At 44.7% G+C, this 25,881-nt stretch overlaps 1 protein-coding gene across 5 annotated transcripts in view; it reads right to left on the reverse strand.

Moving 5' to 3' along the window:
• LOC140388134 (uncharacterized) overlaps positions 1 to 25,881 on the reverse strand; it is a 65,896-nt gene that overhangs the window by 14,706 nt on the left and 25,309 nt on the right. For all 5 annotated transcript variants that reach the window (XM_072471830.1, XM_072471832.1, XM_072471831.1 and 2 more), the window contains 5 exons: positions 16,150 to 16,283; positions 11,730 to 11,786; positions 11,283 to 11,478; positions 8,385 to 8,473; positions 8,059 to 8,180 (listed from right to left, as the gene is read on the reverse strand). In XM_072471830.1, coding sequence (XP_072327931.1) covers positions 8,059 to 8,180; positions 8,385 to 8,473; positions 11,283 to 11,478; positions 11,730 to 11,786; positions 16,150 to 16,283 — 598 coding nt within the window. The remainder of the gene's footprint in view (positions 1 to 8,058; positions 8,181 to 8,384; positions 8,474 to 11,282; positions 11,479 to 11,729; positions 11,787 to 16,149; positions 16,284 to 25,881) is intronic.

A 25,881-nucleotide genomic window follows, 5' to 3' on the forward strand; every position in this document is an offset into this window, starting at 1 on the left:
GGAGTGCAGGACTTGCATGTGCCGGTGAAAAGGACAGACAGGAAATGCAGGATTCAGAAACCATGGATGGCCAGGGAAATGGAGAGTCTAGTCAAAAAGAAAAATGATGCAAATGTGAGGCAACTAAAAACAGATGAAGCACTTGAAGAATACAAGTAAAGTAGAACTCAAGCAAGGAGTTAAGGAGGGCAAAAAGGAGTCACAAAATGTCCTTGGCAGACAGGATTAAGAAGAATCCCAAGGCATTTTATACATACGTTAGGAAGAGGGTAGCTAGAGAAAGAGTTGGTCCACTCGAGGACAAAGGAGGGAAATTATGCATTGAACTAAAGGAAGTAGGCGAGATCCTTTAATTAATATTTTGCATTGGTATTCACAAAGGAGGGACATGTTGATTGGTGGTGTCATGTATAAACATTTAGAACAGGTTGTTATGATGGAGGCAAGTGTTAGATGTATTAAAAAGCATGGAGGTAGAAAAATCTCCAGGGCCAGATGGCATCTATCCCAGATTACTGAGGGAGACAAGATATTAAATCGCTGAGCCTCGGACACAAATCTTTGATTCCTCGTTGGCCACAGGTGAGATATCAGAGGATTGGAGGATAGCCAATGAAGTCCCTTTAAAGAAGGGTAGCAAGGATAACCTGGGTAATTATAGGCCAGTGAGCTTGACGTCAGCGATGGTGAAATTGTTGGAAAAGATTCTCAGAGATAGGATTTATGCACATTTAGAACATAGAACGTTACAGCGCAGTACAGGCCCTTCGGCCCTCGATGTTGCGCCGACCTGTGAAACCACTCTAAAGCCGATCTACACTATTCCCTGATCATCCATATGTTTATCCAATTACCATTCAAATGCCCTTAATGTTGGCGAGTCCACTACTGTTGCAGGCAGGGCATTCCACACCCTTACTACTCTCCGAGTAAAGAACCTACCTCTGACATCTGTCCTATATCTATCTCCCCTCAATTTAAAGCTATGTCCCCTTGTGCTAGACATCACCACCCGTGGAAAAAGGCTCTCACTGTCCACCTTATCCGATCCTCTGATCATCTTGTATGCCTCAACTAAGTCACCTCTTAACCTTCTTCTCGCTAACGAAAACAGCCTCAAGTTCCTCAGCCTTTCCTCATAAGATATTCCCTCCATATCAAGCAACATCCTGGTAAATCTCCTCTGCACCCTTTCCAATGCTTCCACATCCTTCCTATAATGTTGCGACCAGAATTGCACACAATACTCCAAATGCGGCCGCACCAGAGTTTTGTACAGCTGCAACATGACCTCATGGCTCCGAAACTCAATCCCTCGACCAATAAACACTAACACACCGGACGCCTCCTTAACAAACCCTCTCAACCTGGGTGGCAACTTTCAGGGATCTACGTACATGGACACCGAGATCTCTCTGCTCACCCACACTACCAAGAATCTTACCATTAGCCCAGTACTCGGTCTTCCTGTTATTCCTTCCAAAATGAATCACCTCACTTTTCTGCATTAAACTCCATTTGCCACTTCTCAGCCCAGCTCTGCAGCTTATCTATGTCCCTCTGTAACTTGTAACATCCTTCCGCACTGTCCACAACTCCACCGACTTTAGTGTCATCTGCAAATTTACTCACCTATCCTTCTACGCCCTCCTCCAGGTCATTTATAAAAATGCCAAACAGCAGTGGCCCCAAAACAGATCAGTGTGTTACACCACTAGTAACTGGACTCCAGGCTGAACATTTCCCATCAACCACCACCCTTTGCCTTCTTTCAGCTAGCCAATTTCTGATCCAAACTGCTAAATCACCAAATCCCATGCCTACCGTGGGAAACCTTATCAAACGCTTTACTGAAATCCATATACACCACATCAACTGCTTTACCCTCGTCCACCTGTTTCGTCACCTTCTCAAGAACTCAATAAGGTTTGTGAGGCATGACCTAGCCTTCACAAAACAGTGTTGACTGTCTCTAATCAAATTATTCCTTTCCAGATGATTATACATCCTATCTCTTATAAATCTTTCCAAGACTTTGCCCACAACAGAAGTAAGGTTCACTGGTCTATAGTTACCGGGGTGGTCTCTAATCCCCTTCTTGAACAAGGGGACATTTGCTATCCTCCAGGTCTTCTGGCACTATTCCTGTAGACAATGATGACATAAAGATCAAAGCCAAAGGCTCAACAATCTCCTCGCTAGCTTTCCAGAGAATCCGAGGATAAAGCCCAGTCCGGCCCAGGGGACTTATCTATTTTCACACTTTCCAGAATTGCTAACACCTCCTCCTTATTTACCTCAAGCCCTTCTAGTCTAGTAGCCTGTATCTCCTCGACAACATTGTCTTTTTCCGGTGTGAATACTGACGAAAAATATTCATTTATCACCTTTCCTATCTCCTCGGGCTCCACGCACAACTTCCCACTACTGTCCTTGACTGGCCCTACTCTTATCCTAGTCATTCTTTTATTCCTGACATACCTATAGAACGTTTTAGGGTTATCCTTGATCCTACCTGCCAAAGACTTCTCATGCCCCTTCCTGGCTCTTCTTAGCTCTCTCTTTAGGTCCTTCCTAGCTAACTTGCAACTCTCGAGCGCCCTAACTGAACCGTCACGCCTCATCTTTACATAAGCCTCCTGCTTCCTCTTGACAGGTGATTCAGCTACTTTAGTAAACCACGGTTCCCTCGCTCGACCACTTCCTCCCTGCCTGACAGGTATATACTTATCAAGGACACGCAGTAGCTGTTCCTTGAACAAGCTCCACATTTCCATTGCACCCATCCCCTGCAGTTTCCCTCCCCATCCGATGCATCCCAAGTCTTGCCTCATCGCATCATAATTGCCTTCCCAGATATAACTCTTGCCCCGCGGTATATACCTATCCCTTTCCATCGCTAAAGTAAACGTAATCGAATTGTGGTCACTATCACCAAAGTGCTCACCTACCTCCAAATCTAACACCCGTCCTGGTTCATTACCCAGTAACAAATCCAATATGGCCTCGCTTCTCGTTGCCCTATCTACATACTGTGTCAGGAAACCCTCCTGCACACATTGGACAAAAACTGACCCATCTAAAGTACTCCAACGTTAGCATTTCCAGTCAATATTTGGAAAGTTAAAGTCCCCCATAACAACTACCCTGTTGCTTTCGCTCCTATCCAGAATCATCTTTGCAATCCTTCCCTCTACCACTCTGGAACTTTTCAGAGGCCTACAGAAAACTCCTAACAGGGTGACCTCTCCTTTCCTGTTTCTAACCTCAGCCCATACTACCTCTGTAGACGAGTCCTCATCAAACATCCTTTCTGCCCCCGTAATACTGTCCTTGATTAACAATGCCACATCTCCCCCTCTTTTACCACCTTCCCTGAGCTTACTGAAATATCTAAACCCCGACACCTGCAACAACCACTCCTGTCCCTGCTCTATCCATGTCTCCGAAATGGCCACAACATCGAAGTCCTAGGTACCAATCCAAGCTGCAAGTTCACCCACCTTATTCCGGATGCTCCTGGCATTGAAGACACACTTTAAGCCACCTTCCCGCCTGCCGGTACACTCCTGCAACTTTGAAACCTTACTCATGACCTCACTACTCTCAACCTCCTGTATACTGGAGCTACATTTGGAAGTGAATGATCTTATTAGCCAGACAGCATGGTTTTGTACGAGAAAGAGGTCATGTCTCACTAATTTGATTGAATTTTGAGAGGTGACGACAAAAATGATTGATGAGGGAAGGGCTGTGGATGTTGTCTACATGGACTTTAGTAAAGCATTGACAAGGTCCCTCATGGTAGGCTGGTGGTGCAAAAGATTAAATCACATGGGGTCAGGGGTTGGCCATAGAAGATAGTGGGTAGCACTGGATGGGTGTTTTTCCGAATGGAGGTCTGTAACTAGTGGTGTTCCGCAGGGATCATATTGGAACCTCTGCTGTTTGTAGTATATATAAATGACTTGATGAAAACGTAGCGGGTCTGATTAGCAAGTTTGCGAATGATACCAAGATTGCAGGAGTTGCAGATAGTGATGAACATTGTCAGAGAACACAGCCGGACATAGAAATTTGGGCAGAGAAATGGCAGATGGAATTTAACCCGGATAAATGAGCGGTGATGCATTTTGGTAGATTTAATTCAGGTGGGAGCTATAAAATAAATGGTAAAACCATCAGGAGCATAGACACAGATCTGGGCGTGCAGGTCCACAGATCCTTGTGACAGCACAAGTGGAAATGGTGGTAAAGAAAGCATATGGCATGCTTCCCTTCATAGGACATGGCATCGAATATGACGCTCGCAAATTATGCTACAGTTGTATAGAACGTTGGTTAGGCCATATTTGGAATACGGTGTACAATTCTGGTCACCACACTATCAGAAGGACAGAGACTTGAGATAACAGAAATGGTTTAACAGGACGTTGCCTGGTATGGAGTGTATTAGCTAGGAGGGGTGTGAATAAACTGAGATTGTTCTCCCTAGAGAGACGGAGGCTGAGGGGCGACCTGACCACCAACCTGTCTATATCATTTTAGAGATTTATAGCTATCCTCTACACTGCCCATCACTCGGCAATCTGGTGTAGTCTGCAAATTTCCTAACCAGGCCCCCCACATTCACATCCAAATCATTAAATATATAACAAACCTTAAGTGTCCCAATGCCAGGTCATGTGGAACATCACTTGAAACAACTTTCCATTTGCACGGGCAGCGATCGACCATGACCCTTTGTTTCCTGTTGCTCCTCCAATTTTTAACCAGCTTGCCACATTGCCCTGTATCCCATGGGCTTTTACTTTTCTGATCAATCTGTCATATGGGACCTTGTCAAACGTCTTCTTGTCACTTTCTCAAAGAATTCAATCAAATTTGTGATGCAAGACCTCCCTTTAGCAAATCCATGCCGACTATCCCCGTCTAGTCCATGCATTTTTATGTGAGTTATCTCTCAGGATTGATTCTACTAATTTTGCCCACCATCGACGCAAGACTAACTGGCTTATAATTGTTTGGCATTTCCTTCGATCCCTTTTTAAACAATGCAATCACGGTTGCATTTCTTCAGTACTTCCCCTGTATCTAGTGAGGATTGGAAAATGCTCAGAGCATCACCTCCCTGACCTCCTTCAGTAGCCTCGGAAACAATCAATCTGGTCCTGGCAACGCAATACCTGAATAATTCCAATCCTCATGAATATCCCGTTCAATATCGGTGCTCCTCCTGGAGTATCTGCAACATTCCTTTCCTTTGTAAGTATGGAGACAAAATATTCATTTAAAGTCCCTCCCTCAGCCACTGCATCCAACACAAGTTCCCTTCATCTCAGGGGATTGAGGGTGATTTAGAGACGTGGATCAGAAATTGGCTAGCTGAAAGAAGACAGAGGGTGGTGGTTGATGGGAAATGTTCAGAATGGAGTTCTGTCACAAGTGGAGTACCACAAGGATCTGTTCTGGGGCCGTTGCTGTTTGTCATTTTTATCAATGACCTAGAGGAAGGCGCAGAAGGGTGGGTGAGTAAATTTGCAGACGATACTAAAGTCGGTGGTGTTGTCGATAGTGAGGAAGGAAGTAGCAGGTTACAGAGGGATATAGATAAGCTGCAGTGCTGGGCTGAGAGGTGGCAAATGGAGTTTAATGTAGAGAAGTGTGAGGTGATTCACTTTGGAAGGAAAAACAGGAATGTGGAATATGTGGCTAATGGAAAAGTTCTTGAAAGTGTGGATGAGCAGAGGGATCTAGGTGTCCATGTACATAGATCCCTGAAAGTTGCCACCCAGGTTGATAGGGTGGTGAAGAAGGCCTATGGAGTGTTGGCCTTTATTGGTAGAGGGATTGAGTTCCGGAGTCAGGAGGTCATGTTGCAGCTGTACAGAACTCTGGTACGGCCGCATTTGGAGTATTGCGTACAGTTCTGGTCACCGCATTATAGGAAGGACGTGGAGGCTTTGGAACGGGTGCAGAGGAGATTTACCAGGATGTTGCCTGGTATGGAGGGAAAATCTTATGAGGAAAGGCTGATGGACTTGAGGTTGTTTTCGTTAGAGAGAAGAAGGTTAAGAGGAGACTTAATAGAGGCATACAAAATGATCAGAGGGTTAGATAGGGTGGACAGTGAGAGCCTTCTCCCGCGGATGGAAATGGCTAGCACGAGGGGACATAGCCTTAAACTGAGGGGTAATAGATATAGGACAGAGGTCAGGGGTAGGTTCTTTACGCAAAGAGTAGTGAGGCCGTGGAATGCCCTACCTGCTACAGTAGTGAACTCGCCAACATTAAGGGCATTTAAAAGTTTATTGGATAAACATATGGATGATAATGGTATAGTGTAGGTTAGATGGCTTTTGTTTCGGTGCAACATCGTGGGCCGAAGGGCCTGTACTGCGCTGTATTGTTCTATGTTCTATAGGGCCCATTTTTCCATTAATATATTTGTAAAACATCTTTGGGTTTACCTTGCTAATTTTTTCCATGCCCTCTTGGATTTCCTTCTCTTTTTTTACTTCGACCCTGCACTTACGATACTTGTCAAGACCATCTGTAGTGCTTAGTTCTTTGTGCCCATCATATGCTTTATTTTTCCGTTTGATCTTCGCCAGTATTCCTCGGGGCGGCGGCGGGGGGTGGGGCAAGGTTTGGTAGCACCACTCTTATTTTTAAGAGGGGTCATGTCTACTTTGTACATTTAGGATGGATCTCGCTTTTTAGTGCTTCCCACTGATTTATCCGTACCAGAATTTGGCCTCCTTCTGCACTGTAAATTCAATGATAATCTATGATTAATCTAGGACAAAGGTTCGGCACAACATCGTGGGCCGAAGGGCCTGTTCTGTGCTGTATTTTCTATGTTCTATGTTCAGACTCCCCGAACAGGCGCCGGATTGTGGAGACTAGGGGCTTTTCACAGTAACTTCATTTTGAAGCCTACTTGTGACAATAAGTGATTTTCATTTCATTTTACATTTCCTCTAGTAGGGCTGGCCAATGCAGTCCCTTCTCATTCCTGCAAAATTTGCCTTCCCCCAGTTCAAAAATTGTGACTCCTGCTTTATCACTCTCTTCCATGGTAATACTAAATCTAATCGAATTGTGATCACTATCCCAGATATGGTCACCAACGGTCACTCACACTTGCCCTTCTTCATTCCCCCAACACTCGGTCTAGAATTGCATCTCTTCTTGTTGGGTTTGTCACTAATTCGATGACTATGGAGCACAAGTGGATGGCTTCACAGCGGCAGGGTCCCAGGTTCGATTCCCTGCTTGGTCACTGTCTGCACGTTCTCCCGTGCGTGTCTGCGTGGGTATCCTCTGGGTGTTCCGGTTTTCTCCCACAGTCCAAAGATGTGCAGATTAGGTGGATTGGCCATGCTAAATTGCCCTCAGTGACCAAAAAGGTTAGGAGGGGTTATTGGATTATGGCGATATGGTGGAAGTGAGGGCTTAAGTGGGGTGGTGCAGACTCGATGGGCCGAATGGCCTCTTTCTGTACTGTATGTTCTATGTACTTTGTAATCTGTGCTAATCTTAAAACCTGCGGGTAATTGTAAAGGTGGGAGGTAGGGGGAGGGAGGAAGGAGAAAGGAGGTAAAAAAAGAGTATTGCATTTTCTTCTGGTTGTTGAAACTAATTAGTGCTCCTGTGACTGTTCCTCCACGAGGTTTCCAATCTGGAATCTTCCCATCCAGTTAGATCAACTGGGAACATAATTGTGATGCAGAAGAGAATTAATTAGGATATAGAACGGCATGTTTATTTTTGGATGCAATCAGTTTAGCTTATACTGCTGCTTCTTTCTTGGTTGAGGCACATCTGCCAGGTGTGCGATTGGCCCAAGTGGTGGTCAGTGACTCGGGGCCCAGTAGAATGTGGAAAACCTTGCATTTCAGCAAGTCAGAAACTTGACTGTTTAAATCAATGATGCATGCCACCCTCTACTTTGCTTGTCGAGTTGGTTCCAAAATTCTGTTTTATAACTATCAAAAGTTTCGGATTCCAAACACTGTATAAAAGTTAGGTCAACAAAAACTGGGTTTTACTTACTGCGTCTTCCCTGCAGCATGTTCTGGATCAAATAATTTGGTAGGTAAACAGTTAATCTCAGCATTGCTCAGTTTCCTCTGTGCTACAGCTGAACCCTGTCTTTCTTCAAAATCCAAGAGTTCCTATGTTTTAAAAAAAAGTTATTTTTAAAGGCAGCTGTTCAAACTGGACAATGTGTTTTAAAAAAACCCACAGGTTTACGAAAGAAAATCATCAATCCTGGGTGTGCTCCATTAAAGGTTTCTTGATATAGGCAAATTAGCAACACCAGTATCCAATCCTCCAACATTTCACATCAATCATGCAAGGAGGATGTATCTACTCACCTCATAGTCATTACCATCATTTGCACTTTCATCCAAATATAAGGAAGTAGTCTGGTGCCGGCTGCGTCTCCGGTTTCTCCTCCTTCGAACTAAACATTGGAAACAATTAAAGGTTTAGTTGTTCTGATTTAAAGGGCAATATTACGACTGGCCAGCTCTCAAAATATCTGAATTTGTTTTAGCTTAACATGGGCAAAACTGAGGCAAACAGGTTTTGCAGTAGTTAGCACCGCTGCCTCAGAGCCAGGGACTCGGGCTGGATTCCAACCTTGGTGACCATCTGTGTGGAGTTTCTTTGTAAAAGAAAAAGCCCAAAAATGTTGATATTTTTCAAAAACAAAGACTGGATGAAGTTCCCACTATGGCCTAACTGTGTACTTTAAAAAAAAAAAATAAAGCCCCATTGCTGCTCTATTCTAATTGCATGGAAAATAACTTTTCAATTGAAATAGATTACTGGTTCATTAAGGTTACAGTAAAGATTCTGTTCTTTAACATCCTTGCAAATAAATATTAATCACATTTCATTAATTTCAATTCACACAGGAACCACAGCCTTTGAAGGTGGAGGGAAAGAGTTTTCCAAATCTTCACCGCGATATGACAAGACGCTTCCTGCTTCGCTAATAGTCTAACTGATAAGATGGTACCCCATGTATTCCAAAGGAAACACCGAAATGCAAACATCTTTAGATGTCTCTCAACCTTCAAAACAAGGTAATAGAAGCCATGATTAAGATTTTGTATTCTGGAGAATCCATGCTGTACCTGTTTCCAAAGCCAATGATTCCTTACAAGATGCAGTGTCCAAGAATTATTTGAGCTGGAGTTTAGGGATCTTCATAGAAACATAAAGTAGATAGGTGCAAGAGTAAGCCATTCAGCCCTTCAAGCCTGCACCACCATTCGATATCATGGCCGATCATGCAAATTCAATATCCCACTCCCACTTTCTCTCCATACCCCTTGATCCCTTTAGCTGCAAGACCACGTCCAGCTCCCTCTTAAAAATATCCAACAGACTGGCCCCAACAACTTTCTATGGTAGAGAATTCCACAAGTTCACAACTCCTGAAAGAAGAATTCTTCCTCATCTCAGTCCTGAATGGCTTACCCCTTATTCTTAGACTGTGACCCCTAGTTCTGGATGTCCCCAAATGTCAGGAACATTCTTCCGCATCTAGCCTGTCCAGTCCAATCAGGATTTTCTAGGAGATCCCCTCTTAATCTTCTAAACTCCAGCGAGCACAAGCCCAGTCGATCAAGTCTTTCTTCTTATGTCAGTCCTGCCATCCCGGGAATTAGTCTGGTGAACTTTGCTGGACACCCTCAATAGCAAGAATGTTCTTCCTCAAACTAGGAGACCAGAATAGCACACAATACTCAAGATTTTGCCTCACCAAGGCCCTGTATAACTGCAGCAAGACACCTCTACTCCTATATTCAAATCCTATGAAGGCCAGCATGCCATTAGCTTTCCTCACTGCCTGCTGTATCTGCAGGTCAACCTTCAGCAACTGTTCCACCATGACACCCAGGTCTTGTCGCACTTCCCCTTTTCCTAAACTGCCACCATTCAGATAATAATCTGCCTTTCTGTTTTTGCCACAAAAGTGGATACCCTCATTTACCCACATTATATTGCATTTGCCAAGTATTTGCCCACTCAGCCAGCCACCTGTCCCAAGTCACCCTGCAGCCTCCTTGCATCCTCACAGCACACACTGCCACCCAGGTTAGTGTCATCTGGAAATTTGGAGATATTGCATGCAGTTTTTTCATCCAAATCACATGTATATTGTGAACAGCTGGGGTCCCAGCACTGAACCCCACTTTCCAAATGCTCAGTTATTTCATCCTTAATAATTGACTCCAGCATTTTCCCCACCATCGATGTCAGGCTAACCAGTCTATAATTCCCCATTTTTCCTTTCCCCAGTATAAGTGGGGTTACATTTGCTACCCTCCAATCCATTGGAACTCTTCCAGATTCTATAGAATGCTGGAAAATGATCACCAATGCATCCACTATTTCTAGGGCCACTTCCTTAAGTACTCTGAGATGCAGAGCATCAGGCCATGGGGAATTGATCAGGATTTAATCCCATTAATTTCCCCAATTCAATTTCCTGACTAACAAGGATTTCTTTCAGTTCCTCCTTCATGCTGGATCCTGTCTAGTGAAGACCACTTCCATCACTTAGAACTGGAATACAAAAGCTGTTTCACGCAGTAGATTCGACATGGACCTCCTTCACTTGCCCACCATTCCTAGCCAAAACATATTTTCTTGAATTTAATGGCTTACACTGACGGAACTAGTCAGGTTTGTCCTCAATTTATGTCATGCAATTTCTTGCCTTCAGCAACCTTCTCCTAAAACAGCAAACTTGGATATCAAATCAAGTCCCTGTTCTTTTAAAGCCATCATTACACAAGCAAAAAGCTGAAGGCACAGTACAGATATTGGGGAAATATTGCACATTCCATTCATCGCCATTTCCTGGCTCTTACCTCTCAATTACCAATCTACATCAAGCACTACCTCAATTCAACATGCTTATATTTTTAATTAATTTTCTGTGGAAGATTAAATTCCATCTGCCATGGCAACGTGCATAGACACTCCTTTATCTACATCTCAGCTAATACCCATCATAAATCAATGCTGAATAATCAGCTCATATTTGCCACGTGTTCAAGTTTCCACCATTATAGATCCCTTTCCACCACAGAGACAATATTTCAACCCATGAAATGCCTAATTCTTTAAAGCTAAAAAATCACTAGCAGTGCAATTTTTTTCATCTACATAACATTGACGGAAATCAAACCAGCGTGCCATTATTTTCTGCTACCAATTACTCATTCATTTAACCAATACACAAAACAACTTACCATTGGTTTCATCAAAAAGTCTTTGCAGACCATGAAGAACAGGGTCAATTACTGCTGGATTCAACATGCCATTTCTGTGCTGATACCCACTACATCCAGGCATTCCACAATACCCAATGTCTGAAGAAGCTAATAAAGCCTCATACTCGCCACACCCAGGCAATCCACAAAAGTTGTGGAAGGAGTTTTCCCTCGTCTGCAAGGAATATAAAAACAAAGTTACTGGCTTCACGGATTACAAAGAACATGTTTGCCTTTACAGATGAGAAGTTCAGTTGCTCAATGTTGGATGACAGCCGTCAATTACCTCAGCTGTGGGCAGGCCCATTTGCCAGACAGTGACTTAGTTATCTGGTTCAGAATGGGTAGAAGGCCAAAATTACACCAACTGCCTGCAGGATGGGTGGGTGGGAAGAGGTATGCTACAATAGGTCGGATTTTACTTACTGCAGAGGTTGGTCTTGTATTTTCAGATTGTTGCTGAGCTTCCATGTCAAACTGTGCCTGCCAAAACACAGCATCTAGTTATTTAACTGTAAACATTTTAAAAGCAATTAGAACAAAACTATAAAAGAGGGTAGGAGAACACACGTGACAGATGGCATTTATGCACAGAAGCTTTTGGATGTGTGAATGAGGGACAATACAAACTAAAAAAGTGAGAATTTTAGAAAAAGGACGCAGGAGGAATTGGTGGCATAGCATTCCTTGACCTTATAAAGCAGGGAGCATAAAGAAAGCCATGCTGAGCCTTTGTAAATTAAGGAGGCCTGTCCTGCAAGTGTCCCGCAATTCTGGATACCACTCTTCAGAAAGTATGGCAAAACCTGAGAGAGGATTTACCAGAATGATAGCAGGAAAGACTAGAGATGCTGGGGGTTTGTTTTCCTTGGAAGAGAAGGTTAAACCAAGATTTAATATCAATTCAAACATTATGTACCATTTTGGCAGGCTTTCCACTGGCAGTAGGGTCAGTAATCAAACAGATTTTAAGTAATGGCATAAGAACCAGTAGGGAAGACTGAGATTTTGTTTGAAGTTAAAATTTTCCTGAAAGCATGGAAGTGGGCTCAAACAGAACACCCCAAAAAAATTCTTAGGGCTGTCGGGGGTGCATGACCAACTGGATATCTTTAAGATGCAACAAGACCTGGACAATGTTCAGGCTTCGGCTGACAAGTGGAAGTAATAGTCACACCACAATGACCATCTCAACGAATCACCCCAGGACATTCAATGGCATTGCCACCACTGAATCCACAGTTATTGAGTTCTTGGCAATGTGGAGGAGCAGAGAGATCTTGGGGTCTATGTTCATACATCTTTGAAAGTTGCCACTCCAGTGGATAGAGCTGTGAAGAAGGCCTATGGTGTGCTTGCGTTCATTAACAGAGGGATTGAATTTAAGAGCCGTGAGGTGATGATGCAGCTGTACAAAACTTTGCTACGGCCACATTTGGAGTACTATATACAGTTCTGGTCACCTCATTTTAGGAAGGATGTGGAAGCTTTGGAAAAGGTGCAAAGAAGATGTACCAGGATGTTACCTGGAATGGAGAGTAGGTCTTACGAGGAAAGGTTGAGGGTGCTAGGCCTTTTCTCATTAGAACGGAGAAGGATGAGGGGCGAGTTGATAGAGGTTTATAAGATGATCAGGGGAATAGATAGAGTAGTCAGAGACTTTTTCCCCGGGTGGAACAAACCATTACAAGGGGACATAAATTTAAGGTGAAAGGTGGAAGATATAGGAGGGATATCAGAGGTAGGTTCTTTACCCAGAGAGTAGTGGGGGTATGGAATGCACTGCCTGTGTAAGTAGTTGAGTCGGAAACATTAGGGACCTTCAAGCAGCTATTGGATAAGTACATGGATTACGGTAAAATGATATAGTGTAGATTTATTTGTTCTCAAGGGCAGCACGGTAGCATTGTGGATAGCACAATTGCTTCACAGCTCCAGGGTCCCAGGTTCGATTCCGGCTTGGGTCACTGTCTGTGCAGAGTCTGCACATCCTCCCCGTGTCTGCGTGGGTTTCCTCCGGGTACTCCGGTTTCCTCCCACAGTCCAAAGATGTGCAGGTTAGGTGGATTGGCCATGATAAATTGCCCTTAGTGTCCAAAATTGTCCTTGGTGTTGGGTGGAGGTGTTGACTTTTTGGGTAGGGTGCTCTTTCCAAGAGCCGGTGCAGACTCAATGGGCCGAATGGCCTCCTTCTGCACTGTGAATTCAATGATAATCTATGATTAATCTAGGACAAAGGTTCGGCACAACATCGTGGGCCGAAGGGCCTGTTCTGTGCTGTATTTTCTATGTTCTATGTTATCATTGACAGAACAAAACCAGTTCTATAAATACTGTGGCTACAAGAACAGACCAGAGGTTAGGAATCCTGCAGTGATTAACTCTTCTCCGACTCCCAAAGCCTATTCACAATCTACAAGACAAGTCAAGGGTATGATGGAATACTCCCAACTTGCCTGGATGAATGCAGCTGAAACAACAGGAATCTTGACACCATCCAGGACAAAGCAGCCCACTTGATTGGCACCCCATCCACAAACATTCACTCCCTCAACCACTGACCACCTACAAAATGCACTACAGGAACTCACCAAGACCACACCTTCCAAACCCATAACCTGCTTCAAGAAGACCACCATCTTACTGGTGCCAAAGAAGAATCAGGCAACGTGCCTCAATGAATACCGTCCAGTGGCCCTGACTTCAGTTGTAATGAAGTGCTTCGAGAGGTTGGTCATGAAGCACATCACCTCCATACTCCCAGAATGCCTTGATCCATTGCAATTCACATACCACTGCAACCGGTCCACAGCAGACACAGTCTCCCTGTCCCTACACTCAACCCCGAGAACATCTTGACAACAAGGACTCCTATATCAGACTCCTATTTTATTGACTACAGCTCCGCCTTCAACACCATAATTCCAGCCAAGCTCATATCAAAGCTCCCAAACCTAGGACTTGGCTCCTCACTCTGCAACTGGATCCTCTACTTTCTGACCCACAGACCACAATCAGTAATAAACAACAACACCACCACCTCCACAATAGTCCTCAATACCGGGCCCCGCAAGGCTGCGTACTTAGCCCCCTACTATACTCCCGGTACATACACGACTGCGTGGCAAAATTTGGTTCCAACTCCATCGACAAGTTTACTGACAATACGACCATAGTGGGCCGGATCTCGAATAACGACGAGTCAGAATACAGGAGGGAGATTGAGAACAGAGTGGAGTGGTGCAGCGACAACAATCTATCCCTCAATGCCAGCAAAACTAAAGAGCTGGTCATTGACTTCAGGAAGCAAAGTACTGTACACACCCCTGTTAGCATCAACAGGGCCAAGGTGGAAATGGTTAGCAGTTTCAAATTCCTATCTCCAAAAATCTGTCCTGGTCCACCCATGTCGACGCTACCACCAAGAAAGCACAACAGCACCTATCCTTCCTCAGAAAATTCGGCATGTCCACATTAACTCTTACCAACCTTTACAGATGCACCATAGAAAGCATCCTATCGGGCTGCATCACAGCCTGGTACGGCAACTGCTCTGCCCAAGACCGCAAGAAACTTCAGAGAGTCATGAACACAGCCCAGTCCATCACACGAACCTGCCTCCCATCCATTGACTCCATCTACACTTCCCCTCCCGCTGCCTGGAGAAAGCGGTCAGCATAATCAAACCTCTCCCACCCAGCTTACTCACTCTTCCAACTTCTTCTATTGGGCAGGAGATACAAAAGTCTGAGAACACGCACGAACAAGACTCAAAAACAGCTTCTTCCCTGCGGTTACCAGACTCCTAAACGACCCTCTTATGGACGGAGCTCATTAACACTACACACCTGTCACTACATCCCTGTATGCTTCATCCGATGCTGGTGCTTATGTAGTTACATTGTGTACCTTGTGTTGCTCTATTATGTATTTTCTTTTCTTCCCATGTACTTAATGATCTGTTGAGCTGCTTGCAGAAAAATACTTTTCACTGTACCTCGGTACACGTGACAATAAACAAAATCCAAATCCTAGAAGGACAAGGGCAGTCAATCACCCGAAAGTTCCCCTCCAAGCCATTCACCATGCTGCCTCAGAAATAAATCACCAACCCTGGGTCAGAATACAGGAACTCCCCTCCCCAACAGCACTGTGGGTGTACCTGTACCACAGGGACTGTAGCGGTTAAAAGAGACAGCTCACCAATTGGGATAGGCAATAAATGCTGGCTTAGCCAAAGCCCACATCCCATGAATGAATAAAGAAAAACAGCAGAGGCAAGGTGACCTGATTGCCTTTATTGTTGTTATATTATTTTGCAATTGTTTCAAACTATAATATAAAGGGCCATTGCGGTTTCAACAATGAATTATTAAGAATTGACCATTGACCTATTGTGACCAATTATATGCATTTCCAATTATACCGATTTGGGGATTATTTCTTGCAATTTAGGGTTTTCTGCTCAATAGATGCGCAGATTATCTGGGAACACTAGAGATATGGTGTCCAGTTCTGTATGGAACTTGGAAAGGGAAAAGAAAGCAGATGTAGGTCACCCATCCATTCTCAGCCAAAGATGTATGTATGCATAGTCTGAGGAAACTAGGAGATTAAGACGCAGCAGGCTGGAGACATTACAAAAATTGGGTGGGAATTCTATTCTTACCAGTATAAAGTAAATGAGCTTATGGCAAACCAAATCTGTACATAATCACAGACTTGCATAATAGGGAAAGACAGTTTATGATAGACCGAGTATACAACAGATTATGCTTCAACACCTTGGAGAGATACAAAGTATTTCAGAAGTAGCTGTGTTGCAGTGAATAGTTTACTTGTGTACCTGGAGCTGTCTGGCAAATGCCTCATCCTCTTCAAGTTGTGCAAAACGAACAAATGCATCAGTTGAGTCATCATCATCATCAACCACGATTATTGATGGCTCCCATTTCCATTGCTCTCTTGGGGTTGGGGATGCTTAAAACAAAAAAGAGAAACCTCAGCACAGATGGAAGCATGAGCACAGTATCAATATCTTCAGTTTTACATTGAATACCTCTGTCTAGAGGGATTCAAAATGGATTGACCTTCACTTCATAAGCCAAATTAAATCTCTAGTGTTTTGTGGATGCAGTGCTGGGAGTCCTCTTACCCAGTCATATACCCTTAAAAAAAGGGAAGGCATTGAAATGATAGTGGTTACATGTACCAAGTGTGCCAGATAAACAACCCAAATGTCTGGAGTTCAAATTCTACTTTCAGGAAAGAGAATCTGGTGCTGCTACTCTGTCCACTGGCTGACAGTATTGCATTAAGTGGCCAAGCAAGACAGCCATCTCTCCTTCCTGAAGCAAACTCCAATCCACTGGCTGACAGCATTGCATGAAGTAGCCAAGCAAGACAGCCGTCTCTCCTTCCTGAAGCAATTGTGGGGAAATAAAAGTATCCACCAGTAGCATCTATATTCCAACAGCCCAAACTGATTATCTCAGCTCTCAAGTCCCAATTCATTTTAATTATATAATGTCATGATTGGACTGTAGGTAGCACCAACAAAATGGCACCATTTTCAGACCCAAGTGTAAGCTTGACCATGGGAGATTCAACAACTTGGAGAAATTTATCAGCTTCCCTACAACTTAGTGTTTGACATGATGCAACTTGCCACATCTGTGAATTTACAGGCACACCTTTCCCACAACACTACCTGCTCACACTCCCGCACATAGAGTCAATCTATAATTAATTCTAAGCAGCTACTCCACAGCCAGCAACATGCAATCATGATTCCAAAGCATGAATGGACTTCAATAGTACTGCTGTAATCATGGAGGAGGGGAAACGTTGTAGCTGGAGAAATGTGAAGGGAGGAACACAATTGTACAGGGGCTGGTCAACTGAAAGAGTTTTAAGTGTATCAAATGGATATGGATCAACGGCAAATATATGGTGAGTTACACAAATCAGCCACGATCTAACTGGATGGTAGAACAGGTTCAGGTCCCAGAGAGGTGGTCTACTTGAAGCTGACGTTTCTATAATACTTTGTTGACACAAATTACTCACTTTGTTGATACAAATTACTAACCAAGCCAGTGGGTTACCCTCAACCATTCTGAATTGTTTCTTTAAATGTTCCCCACTATTTACAACACCTTTCAGTTTATTTAACAAACCAACCTTAGCTAGGTATTCCTTCAAAGTTGAAGCTAATCGCATGGGCAAGATTCTGGATTAAATATGGAACTCAATATTATATGATCACTTTTTATCCTTCAAGAATCCTTAACTAGGAGATCAATTAACCCCGATTCATTATGCAAAACTAGATGTAATATGAATCCTAGTTAATTCAGCATATTTAGCAAGCAGCGTCACTAAAGCTTCCACAAACTCAATCTGCCATACTTACATTTGGTTAGTCCAAAATTACCGATTATTACATTGCCCTTGTTACAAGCGCCCAATTATTTCTTGCTTAATATGTTCTACTCGACAATAGACGCATTATAAGGAGATAAACTCCGGTCAACTCATTCCTAGTTTCCATCTAGTTATCCTTTAGAGCTCTCCACCTCATCTTCCAATCTGTCTTTGAAAGACATCCTAGAATATTTTCTCAGAATTATCATCATGCAGGAGGCCATTTGACCCATCGTATCTGCATTGGCTCTCCAAACGAACATTGACTTAGTGCCATTTCACTGTCTTTTCACCCACACCCCCGCACATTTAAATAGATTTCCCTTGATCGAACCAGCCACGCTTCCAGGTAATTCATTCCAGACCAGAATCACCCGTTCCAGACCAGAATCACCCGTTCCAGACCAGAATCACCCGTTCAGAAGGGAAGGGGGGAGAGGAGCAGAGCATTAGTAATTGGGGACTCTATAGTCAGGGGCACAGATAGGAGATTTTGTGGGAGCGTGAGAGACTCACGTTTGGTATGTTGCCTCCCAGGTGCAAGGGTACGTGATGTCTCGGATCGTGTTTTCCGGGTCCTTAAGGGGGAGGGGGAGCAGCCCCAAGTCGTGGTCCACATTGGCACTAACGACATAGGTAGGAAAGGGGATAAGGATGTCAGGCAGGCTTTCAGGGAGCTAGGATGGAAGCTCAGAACTAGAACAAACAGAGTTGTTATCTCTGGGTTGTTGCCCGTGCCACGTGATAGTGAGATGAGGAATAGGGAGAGAGAGCAATTAAACACGTGGCTACAGGGATGGTGCAGGCAGGAGGGATTCAGATTTCTGGATAACTGGGGCGCTTTCTGGGGAGGGTGGGACCTCTACAGACAGGATGGTCTACATCTGAACCTGCGGGGCACAAATATCCTGGGGGGGAGATTTGTTAGTGCTCTTTGGGGGGGTTTAAACTAATGCAGCAGGGGCATGGGAACCTGGATTGTAGTTTTAGGGTAAGGGAGAATGAGAGTATAGAGGTCAGGAGCTCAGATTTGACGTCGGAGGAGGGGGCCAGTGTTCAGGTAGGTGGTTTGAAGTGTGTCTACTTCAATGCCAGGAGTATACGAAATAAGGTAGGGGAACTGGCAGCATGGGTTGGTACCTGGGACTTCGATGTTGTGGCCATTTCGGAGACGTGGATAGAGCAGGGACAGGAATGGATGTTGCAGGTTCCGGGGTTTAGGTGTTTTAGTAAGCTCAGGGAAGGAGGCAAAAGAGGGGGAGGTGTGGCGCTGCTAGTCAAGAGCAGTATTACGGTGGCGGAGAGGATGCTAGATGGGGACTCATCTTCCGAGGTAGTATGGGCTGAGGTTAGAAACAGGAAAGGAGAGGTCATCCTGTTGGGAGTTTTCTATAGGCCTCCAAATAGTTCTAGGGATGTAGAGGAAAGGATGGCGAAGATGATCCTGGATATGAGCGAAAGTAACAGGGTAGTTATTATGGGAGACTTTAACTTTCCAAATATTGACTGGAAAAGATATAGTTCGAGTACATTAGATGGGTCGTTTTTTGTTCAGTGTGTGCAGGAGGGTTTCCTGACACAGTTTGTTGACAGGCCAACAAGAGGTGAGGCCACATTGGATTTGGTTTTGGGTAATGAACCAGGCCAGGTGTTGGATTTGGAGGTAGGTGAGCACTTTGGGGACAGTGACCACAATTCGGTGACGTTTACGTTAAGGATGGAAAGGGATAAGTATACACCGCAGGGCAAGAGTTATAGCTGGGGGAAGGGAAATTATGATGCCATTAGACGTGACTTGGGGGGGATAAGGTGGAGAAGTAGGCTGCAAGTTTTGGACACACTGGATAAGTGGAGCTTGTTCAAGGATCAGCTATTGCGTGTTCTTGATAAGTATGTACCGGTCAGGCAGGGAGGAAGGTGCCAAGCGAGGGAACCATGGTTTACCAAAGAAGTGGAATCTCTTGTTAAGAGGAAGAAGGAGGCCTATTGTAAGATGAGGTGTGAAGTTTCAGTTGGGGCGATGGATAGTTACAAGGTAGCGAGGAAGGATCTAAAGAGAGAGCTAAGACGAGCAAGGAGGGGACATGAGAAGTATTTGGCAGGAAGGATCAAGGAAAACCCAAAAGCTTTCTATAGGTATGTCAGGAATAAGCGAATGACTAGGGACAGAGTAGGACCAGTCAAGGACAGGGATGGGAAGTTGTGTGTAGAGTCTGAAGAGATAGGCGAGATACTAAATGAATATTTTTCGTCAGTATTCACTCAGGAAAAAGATAATGTTGTGGAGGAGAATGCTGAGCTCCAGGTAAATAGATTAGATGGCATTGAGGTAAGTAGGGAAGAGGTGTTGGCAATTCTGGACAGGCTGAAAATAGATAAGTCCCCGGGGCCTGATGGGATTTATCCTAGGATTCTCTGGGAGGCCAGGGAAGAGATTGCTGGACCATTGGCTTTGATTTTTATGTCATCATTGGATACAGGAATAGTGCCAGAGGACTGGAGGATAGCAAATGTGGTCCCTTTGTTCAAAAAGGGGAGCAGAGACAACCCCGGCAACTATAGACCGGTGAGCCTCACGTCTGTAGTGGGTAAAGTCTTGGAGGGCATTATAAGAGACAAGATTTATAATCATCTAGATAGGAATAATATGATCAGGGATAGTCAGCATGGCTTTGTGAAGGGTAGGTCATGCCTCACAAACCTTATCGAGTTCTTTGAGAAGGTGACTGAACAGGTAGACGAGGGTAGAGCAGTTGATGTGGTGTATATGGATTTCAGCAAAGCGTTTGATAAGGTTCCCCACGGTAGGCTATTGCAGAAAATACGGAGGCTGGGGATTGAGGGTGATTTAGAGATGTGGATCAGAAATTGGCTAGCTGAAAGAAGACAGAGGGTGGTGGTTGATGGGAAATGTTCAGAATGGAGTTCTGTCACAAGTGGAGTACCACAAGGATCTGTTCTGGGGCCGTTGCTGTTTGTCATTTTTATCAATGACCTAGAGGAAGGCGCAGAAGGGTGGGTGAGTAAATTTGCAGACGATACTAAAGTCGGTGGTGTTGTCGATAGTGAGGAAGGAAGTAGCAGGTTACAGAGGGATATAGATAAGCTGCAGTGCTGGGCTGAGAGGTGGCAAATGGAGTTTAATGTAGAGAAGTGTGAGGTGATTCACTTTGGAAGGAAAAACAGGAATGTGGAATATGTGGCTAATGGAAAAGTTCTTGAAAGTGTGGATGAGCAGAGGGATCTAGGTGTCCATGTACATAGATCCCTGAAAGTTGCCACCCAGGTTGATAGGGTGGTGAAGAAGGCCTATGGAGTGTTGGCCTTTATTGGTAGAGGGATTGAGTTCCGGAGTCAGGAGGTCATGTTGCAGCTGTACAGAACTCTGGTACGGCCGCATTTGGAGTATTGCGTACAGTTCTGGTCACCGCATTATAGGAAGGACGTGGAGGCTTTGGAACGGGTGCAGAGGAGATTTACCAGGATGTTGCCTGGTATGGAGGGAAAATCTTATGAGGAAAGGCTGATGGACTTGAGGTTGTTTTCGTTAGAGAGAAGAAGGTTAAGAGGAGACTTAATAGAGGCATACAAAATGATCAGAGGGTTAGATAGGGTGGACAGTGAGAGCCTTCTCCCACGGATGGAAATGGCTAGCACGAGGGGACATAGCCTTAAACTGAGGGGTAATAGATATAGGACAGAGGTCAGGGGTAGGTTCTTTACGCAAAGAGTAGTGAGGCCGTGGAATGCCCTACCTGCTACAGTAGTGAACTCGCCAACATTAAGGGCATTTAAAAGTTTATTGGATAAACATATGGATGATAATGGTATAGTGTAGGTTAGATGGCTTTTGTTTCGGTGCAACATCGTGGGCCGAAGGGCCTGTACTGCGCTGTATTGTTCTATGTTCTATGAATCACCCGTTCCAGACCAGAATCACCCGTTCCAGACCAGAATCACCCATTGACAAAAAAAATTCTTGCATCACATTTGCTACTTTTGCATGCTTGATCCTTTAGGAGTAGGAAGTTTCTCTCCATCTACTTTGTGCAGCACCCTACCCTCATGATTTTGAGCATCTATCAAATCTCCTCAGCCTTCGAGGCCCAACCTCACCAATCTATCTTCTAAACGGAGGTTCTCATCCCTGGAACCATTCTCCAATGCATCCACATCCTTCCCATAGTGTGGCACCTAGGACCATATACTCCAGCTGAGGTCTAACTAGTGTCTTGTACAAGTTCAACATTTGCCCTGTACTCTATGCCACTATTCATAAAACCCGGAATACTATATGCTTTATTAACTGCTCTCCATCGGTCTTGCCACCTTCAATGATCAATGCACAAATACACTCAGGGTAATCTACATTGCAAAGATTATCTGAAGACGAGGCAAATTATTAGTCAGGAAGCAAGGTTTGGTGGGGGAGAAAGAGGACTAACGGAGAGAATGTGTATTTTTTTACTTTTGTAATGTGAACGTTGGGAAATGTTATTGCTGCATGTGTTGGTGTTTGTTATAATCAATGGTGGGATGGTTCCAAGTGGAGGAGGAGGAGGAGGAAAGAGAGAAAGAATGTGTGTGTGTGTGTGTGTGTGTGTGTTCTGGACCCAAGGATGGAACTGGGGGTTTAGGCATACAGGAGAGAGAGGGAGCTTTCCTTCTTCCAGGTGCATAGGATGTATTCCCGAATTGATTTATTTTGCGGTGGGGATACATTTATTTTGGGAATTGTACGGATGGGATACACTGCGAATGTAAATGATACCACGCACCACATTATGTGGACGCAAGGTTTGAAACAGGCCAAGACCAGCGTCCCCTGTGGAGGTTCGATTTGATGCTCCTGGAGAACCAAGTTCTGCGAGAAGGTAGCCTCGACGATAGAGTTCAATCTCATAGCGATGGAGAAGACTGTGGGCTAGCACTATTGCGCAATGGGAGTATTTTACGAGTATGCCGAGAAGGACAGTCGACCAGTTGAGATGGCAGGCTAGGGATTGTGGTGGTGGTGGGTGGGTGGGGAAGAGAAGGAGGAACCCTGGGGGAAACAATTAACAGGTCAGTTGATGCAAATTGGGGAAGACACTGGGGCCAGATGGCTTTCCAGTGGAACTTTATGAACAGTTCTTGGCAGTTTTGGCATCACATCTCCTTCGGAGGTATAATGATTCATGGGTGTGGTTGGTGGGGAGGGGGGGGGGGGGGAGAAGAGATAAGGGAATGGGAATTGCCGGCCACATTGGCACATGCATCCACCTCCTTGATCCAAAAAAGAAGGATCTGGTGGCGCGTGGGTCTAACCAGCCCATTTCCTTTTGCATACAGATGTGACAGTGCTGGCAGAGTATTGGCGAGGCGAGTGGAGGGGTGCATGCTAGAGGTAGTCTCCTGAGCATCAGACAGGTGTAGAGTAACATTAGGTGGCTTCTGAACATGGTGACCGTAATTAGCTATAGAGACCCTGGTCATTGCAGTTTGGGTGTCAAAGGACTGGAAAGGCATAGTAAGGAGGCGGACGATCTGTTGCTATATGTCTGCTATATGTCTCAAATCCGCCTGTACGCATGGAGAAGTTTGGTTCGGTTCTTTTCGGGATTATAAACTCAACGTGTCGAAGGAGGCGAGCAGACCTGGGAGCCTTGCTGGTTAAGCTGGCCAAGACGAGATTTGGATATTTACGTGACTCACGACTGGGCCACGATGCACAAATCAAATAACTTGGCCATCTTGGCGGATGGGGAGAGAGGGAACCTGAAGAGGTGGGATGCTCTCCTTGGCAGGTAGAGTGCAGACCATAAAAATGAAAATTTCCCTGAGGTTTCTGTTCATGTTTCAGTCCCTCCCTATCGTCCTCCGAAAGTGTACAGGAGTTGAAAGATGCCCTTATACGAACGGGATATGGCGCTCGACTCATCGAGCGACAGTTCCAACGCGCCACAGCAAAAAAACGCACCGACCTCCTAAGACAAACATGGGACACAACCGACAGAATACCCTTCGTCTTCCAGTACTTTCCCGGAGCGGAGAAACTACGACATCTTCTTCACAGTCTTCAACACGTCATCGATGAAGGTGAACATCTTGCCAAGGTCATCCCCACACCTCCACTACTTGCCTTCAAACAACCACGCAACCTCAAACAAACCACTGTTTGCAGTAAACTACCCAGCCTTCAGAACAGTGGCCACGACATCACACAGCCCTGCCATGGCAATCTCTGCAAGATGTGCCAGATCATCGACATGGATACCACCATTACACGCGAGACCACCACCCACCAGGTACGCGGTACATACTAGTGCGACTCGGCCAACGTGGTCTACCTCATACGCTGCAGGAAAGGATGTCCCGAAGCGTGGTACATGGCGAGACCATGCAGACGCTGCGACAACAAATGAACGGACATCGCGCCACAATCACCAGGCAGGAATGTTCCCTTCCAATCGGTGTACACTTCAGCAGTCAAGGACATTCAACCTTTGATCTCCGGGTAAGCGTTCTCCAAGGCGGCCTTCAGGACGCGCAACAATGTAGAATCGCCGAGCAGAAACCTATAGCCAAGTTCCGCACACGAGAGCGGCCTCAACCAGGACCTGGGATTCATGTTGCATTACATTCATCCCCCACCATCTGGCCTGCGAAATCCTACCAACTGTCCTGGCTTGACACAATTCACACCTCTTTAACCTGGGATTACCTCATCTCTGGATCGGAAAAGATTTAATCACCTGCTAATGCTCGCATTGCAAGCATTGTCTGGCATCTTTGAATCTGTCATATATATATATATATATATATATATATATAATATATATATATATATGTATGTTTCTGGAACATACCTATCGAAACAAACCTGTTGGACTTTAACCTGGTGTTGTAAGACTTCTTACTGGTTTTTTTTGTGCGAGTGTGGATAGGTTAATTTAGGACTTGTGGGGGTAGGTAAGACACCCAGGATCCAGAGAGCCTTCCTGTAGGGTCACGGGGCTGCTAGAATTGGAGAAGTATTAGTTCCCATGGGTCAGTGAATTCCAGTACATGTAGGTGCGGGACTTGTACGAAAAGGTTTTGTTCCTTCAGCTGCTGAGACATATACTGTTATCAAGCAAATGATCCGGGGTAGGTTTTGGTTGTGCCCGAAATTGTGACAGAGCTGTTTGTCACCAGCGAATAGATCAGGGGAGTGGGGGAGTTAAACGTTTGTAAGAGATGAAAAATGACAAGTCTCTAATTGCTGGGGCTATCCTTCCTCATCTGTCGCATGTTCTGGGTGGAATCACCTCCTTGGTAAAAACAGATGCAAAGTATTCATTTAACACCTCAGCCAAACCCCGACCTCCCATGTGTAAATTCCCTTTTACGTCCCCAAATCAGTCCTACTCCTTTTAACTATTTATATGCCGAAAGACTTTGCAATTCCTTTATGTTGGCTGCCAGTCTTTTCCACAATCCCCCTTTGCTTCTCAATGTGCTTTTTCACCTTCATTCTGAATCTCTGTATTCTTGTTGGTTCGGTTCTGAACTACATTTTCTATCTGACACTTTATCATAAGCACACTGCCCAGCTCCATTCTTGCCCCATGGAAGCCAGCTTGCCCCCCAGTTAATTATTTTTACTCTGTTGCCCATTTTCCTTTTCCAATCATCCTAAACCTTACAGTACAATGATCACACTCCCCACTGACACTTGGATCTACTTGGCCCACCTCATTTCCAAGAACCAGGTCCAACAGTGCATCTTTTCTTGTTGAACTGGACACATTGCTGAAGAGCATTTTCCTGCTCATGATTCCTCATTTTTTCAATCTATAGCCCCTCTCTGCCCTTTACACCAGCACCATTCCAGTCTACATTCAGGTAATTAAAGTCCCCCATAAATATTTAAATTTTGCATTTGTAATTTTTGTTCTTCTACATCCTTCTCACTAGTCTGTGGTTCGGCCAAATTAATTTGGTCCTTGAATCCCCCCCAATCATGTAGTGACACACAGATCCAACCTATTCATGTCACAAATGCTTTATACATTCAAATGGATAAAGAGCCTAAAGGTGAGATTTCCAGCAGCATGTAGGAGTTTGGATAGCGCCCACCAGAGTCCTTGGTTTTGGGCCCTTTTCACCTGCTTTCTGGAGAGAATTTGCA

The sequence above is a fragment of the Scyliorhinus torazame genome, chromosome 13 (assembly GCF_047496885.1).
Source record: "Scyliorhinus torazame isolate Kashiwa2021f chromosome 13, sScyTor2.1, whole genome shotgun sequence".
NCBI lineage: Eukaryota > Metazoa > Chordata > Chondrichthyes > Carcharhiniformes > Scyliorhinidae > Scyliorhinus > Scyliorhinus torazame.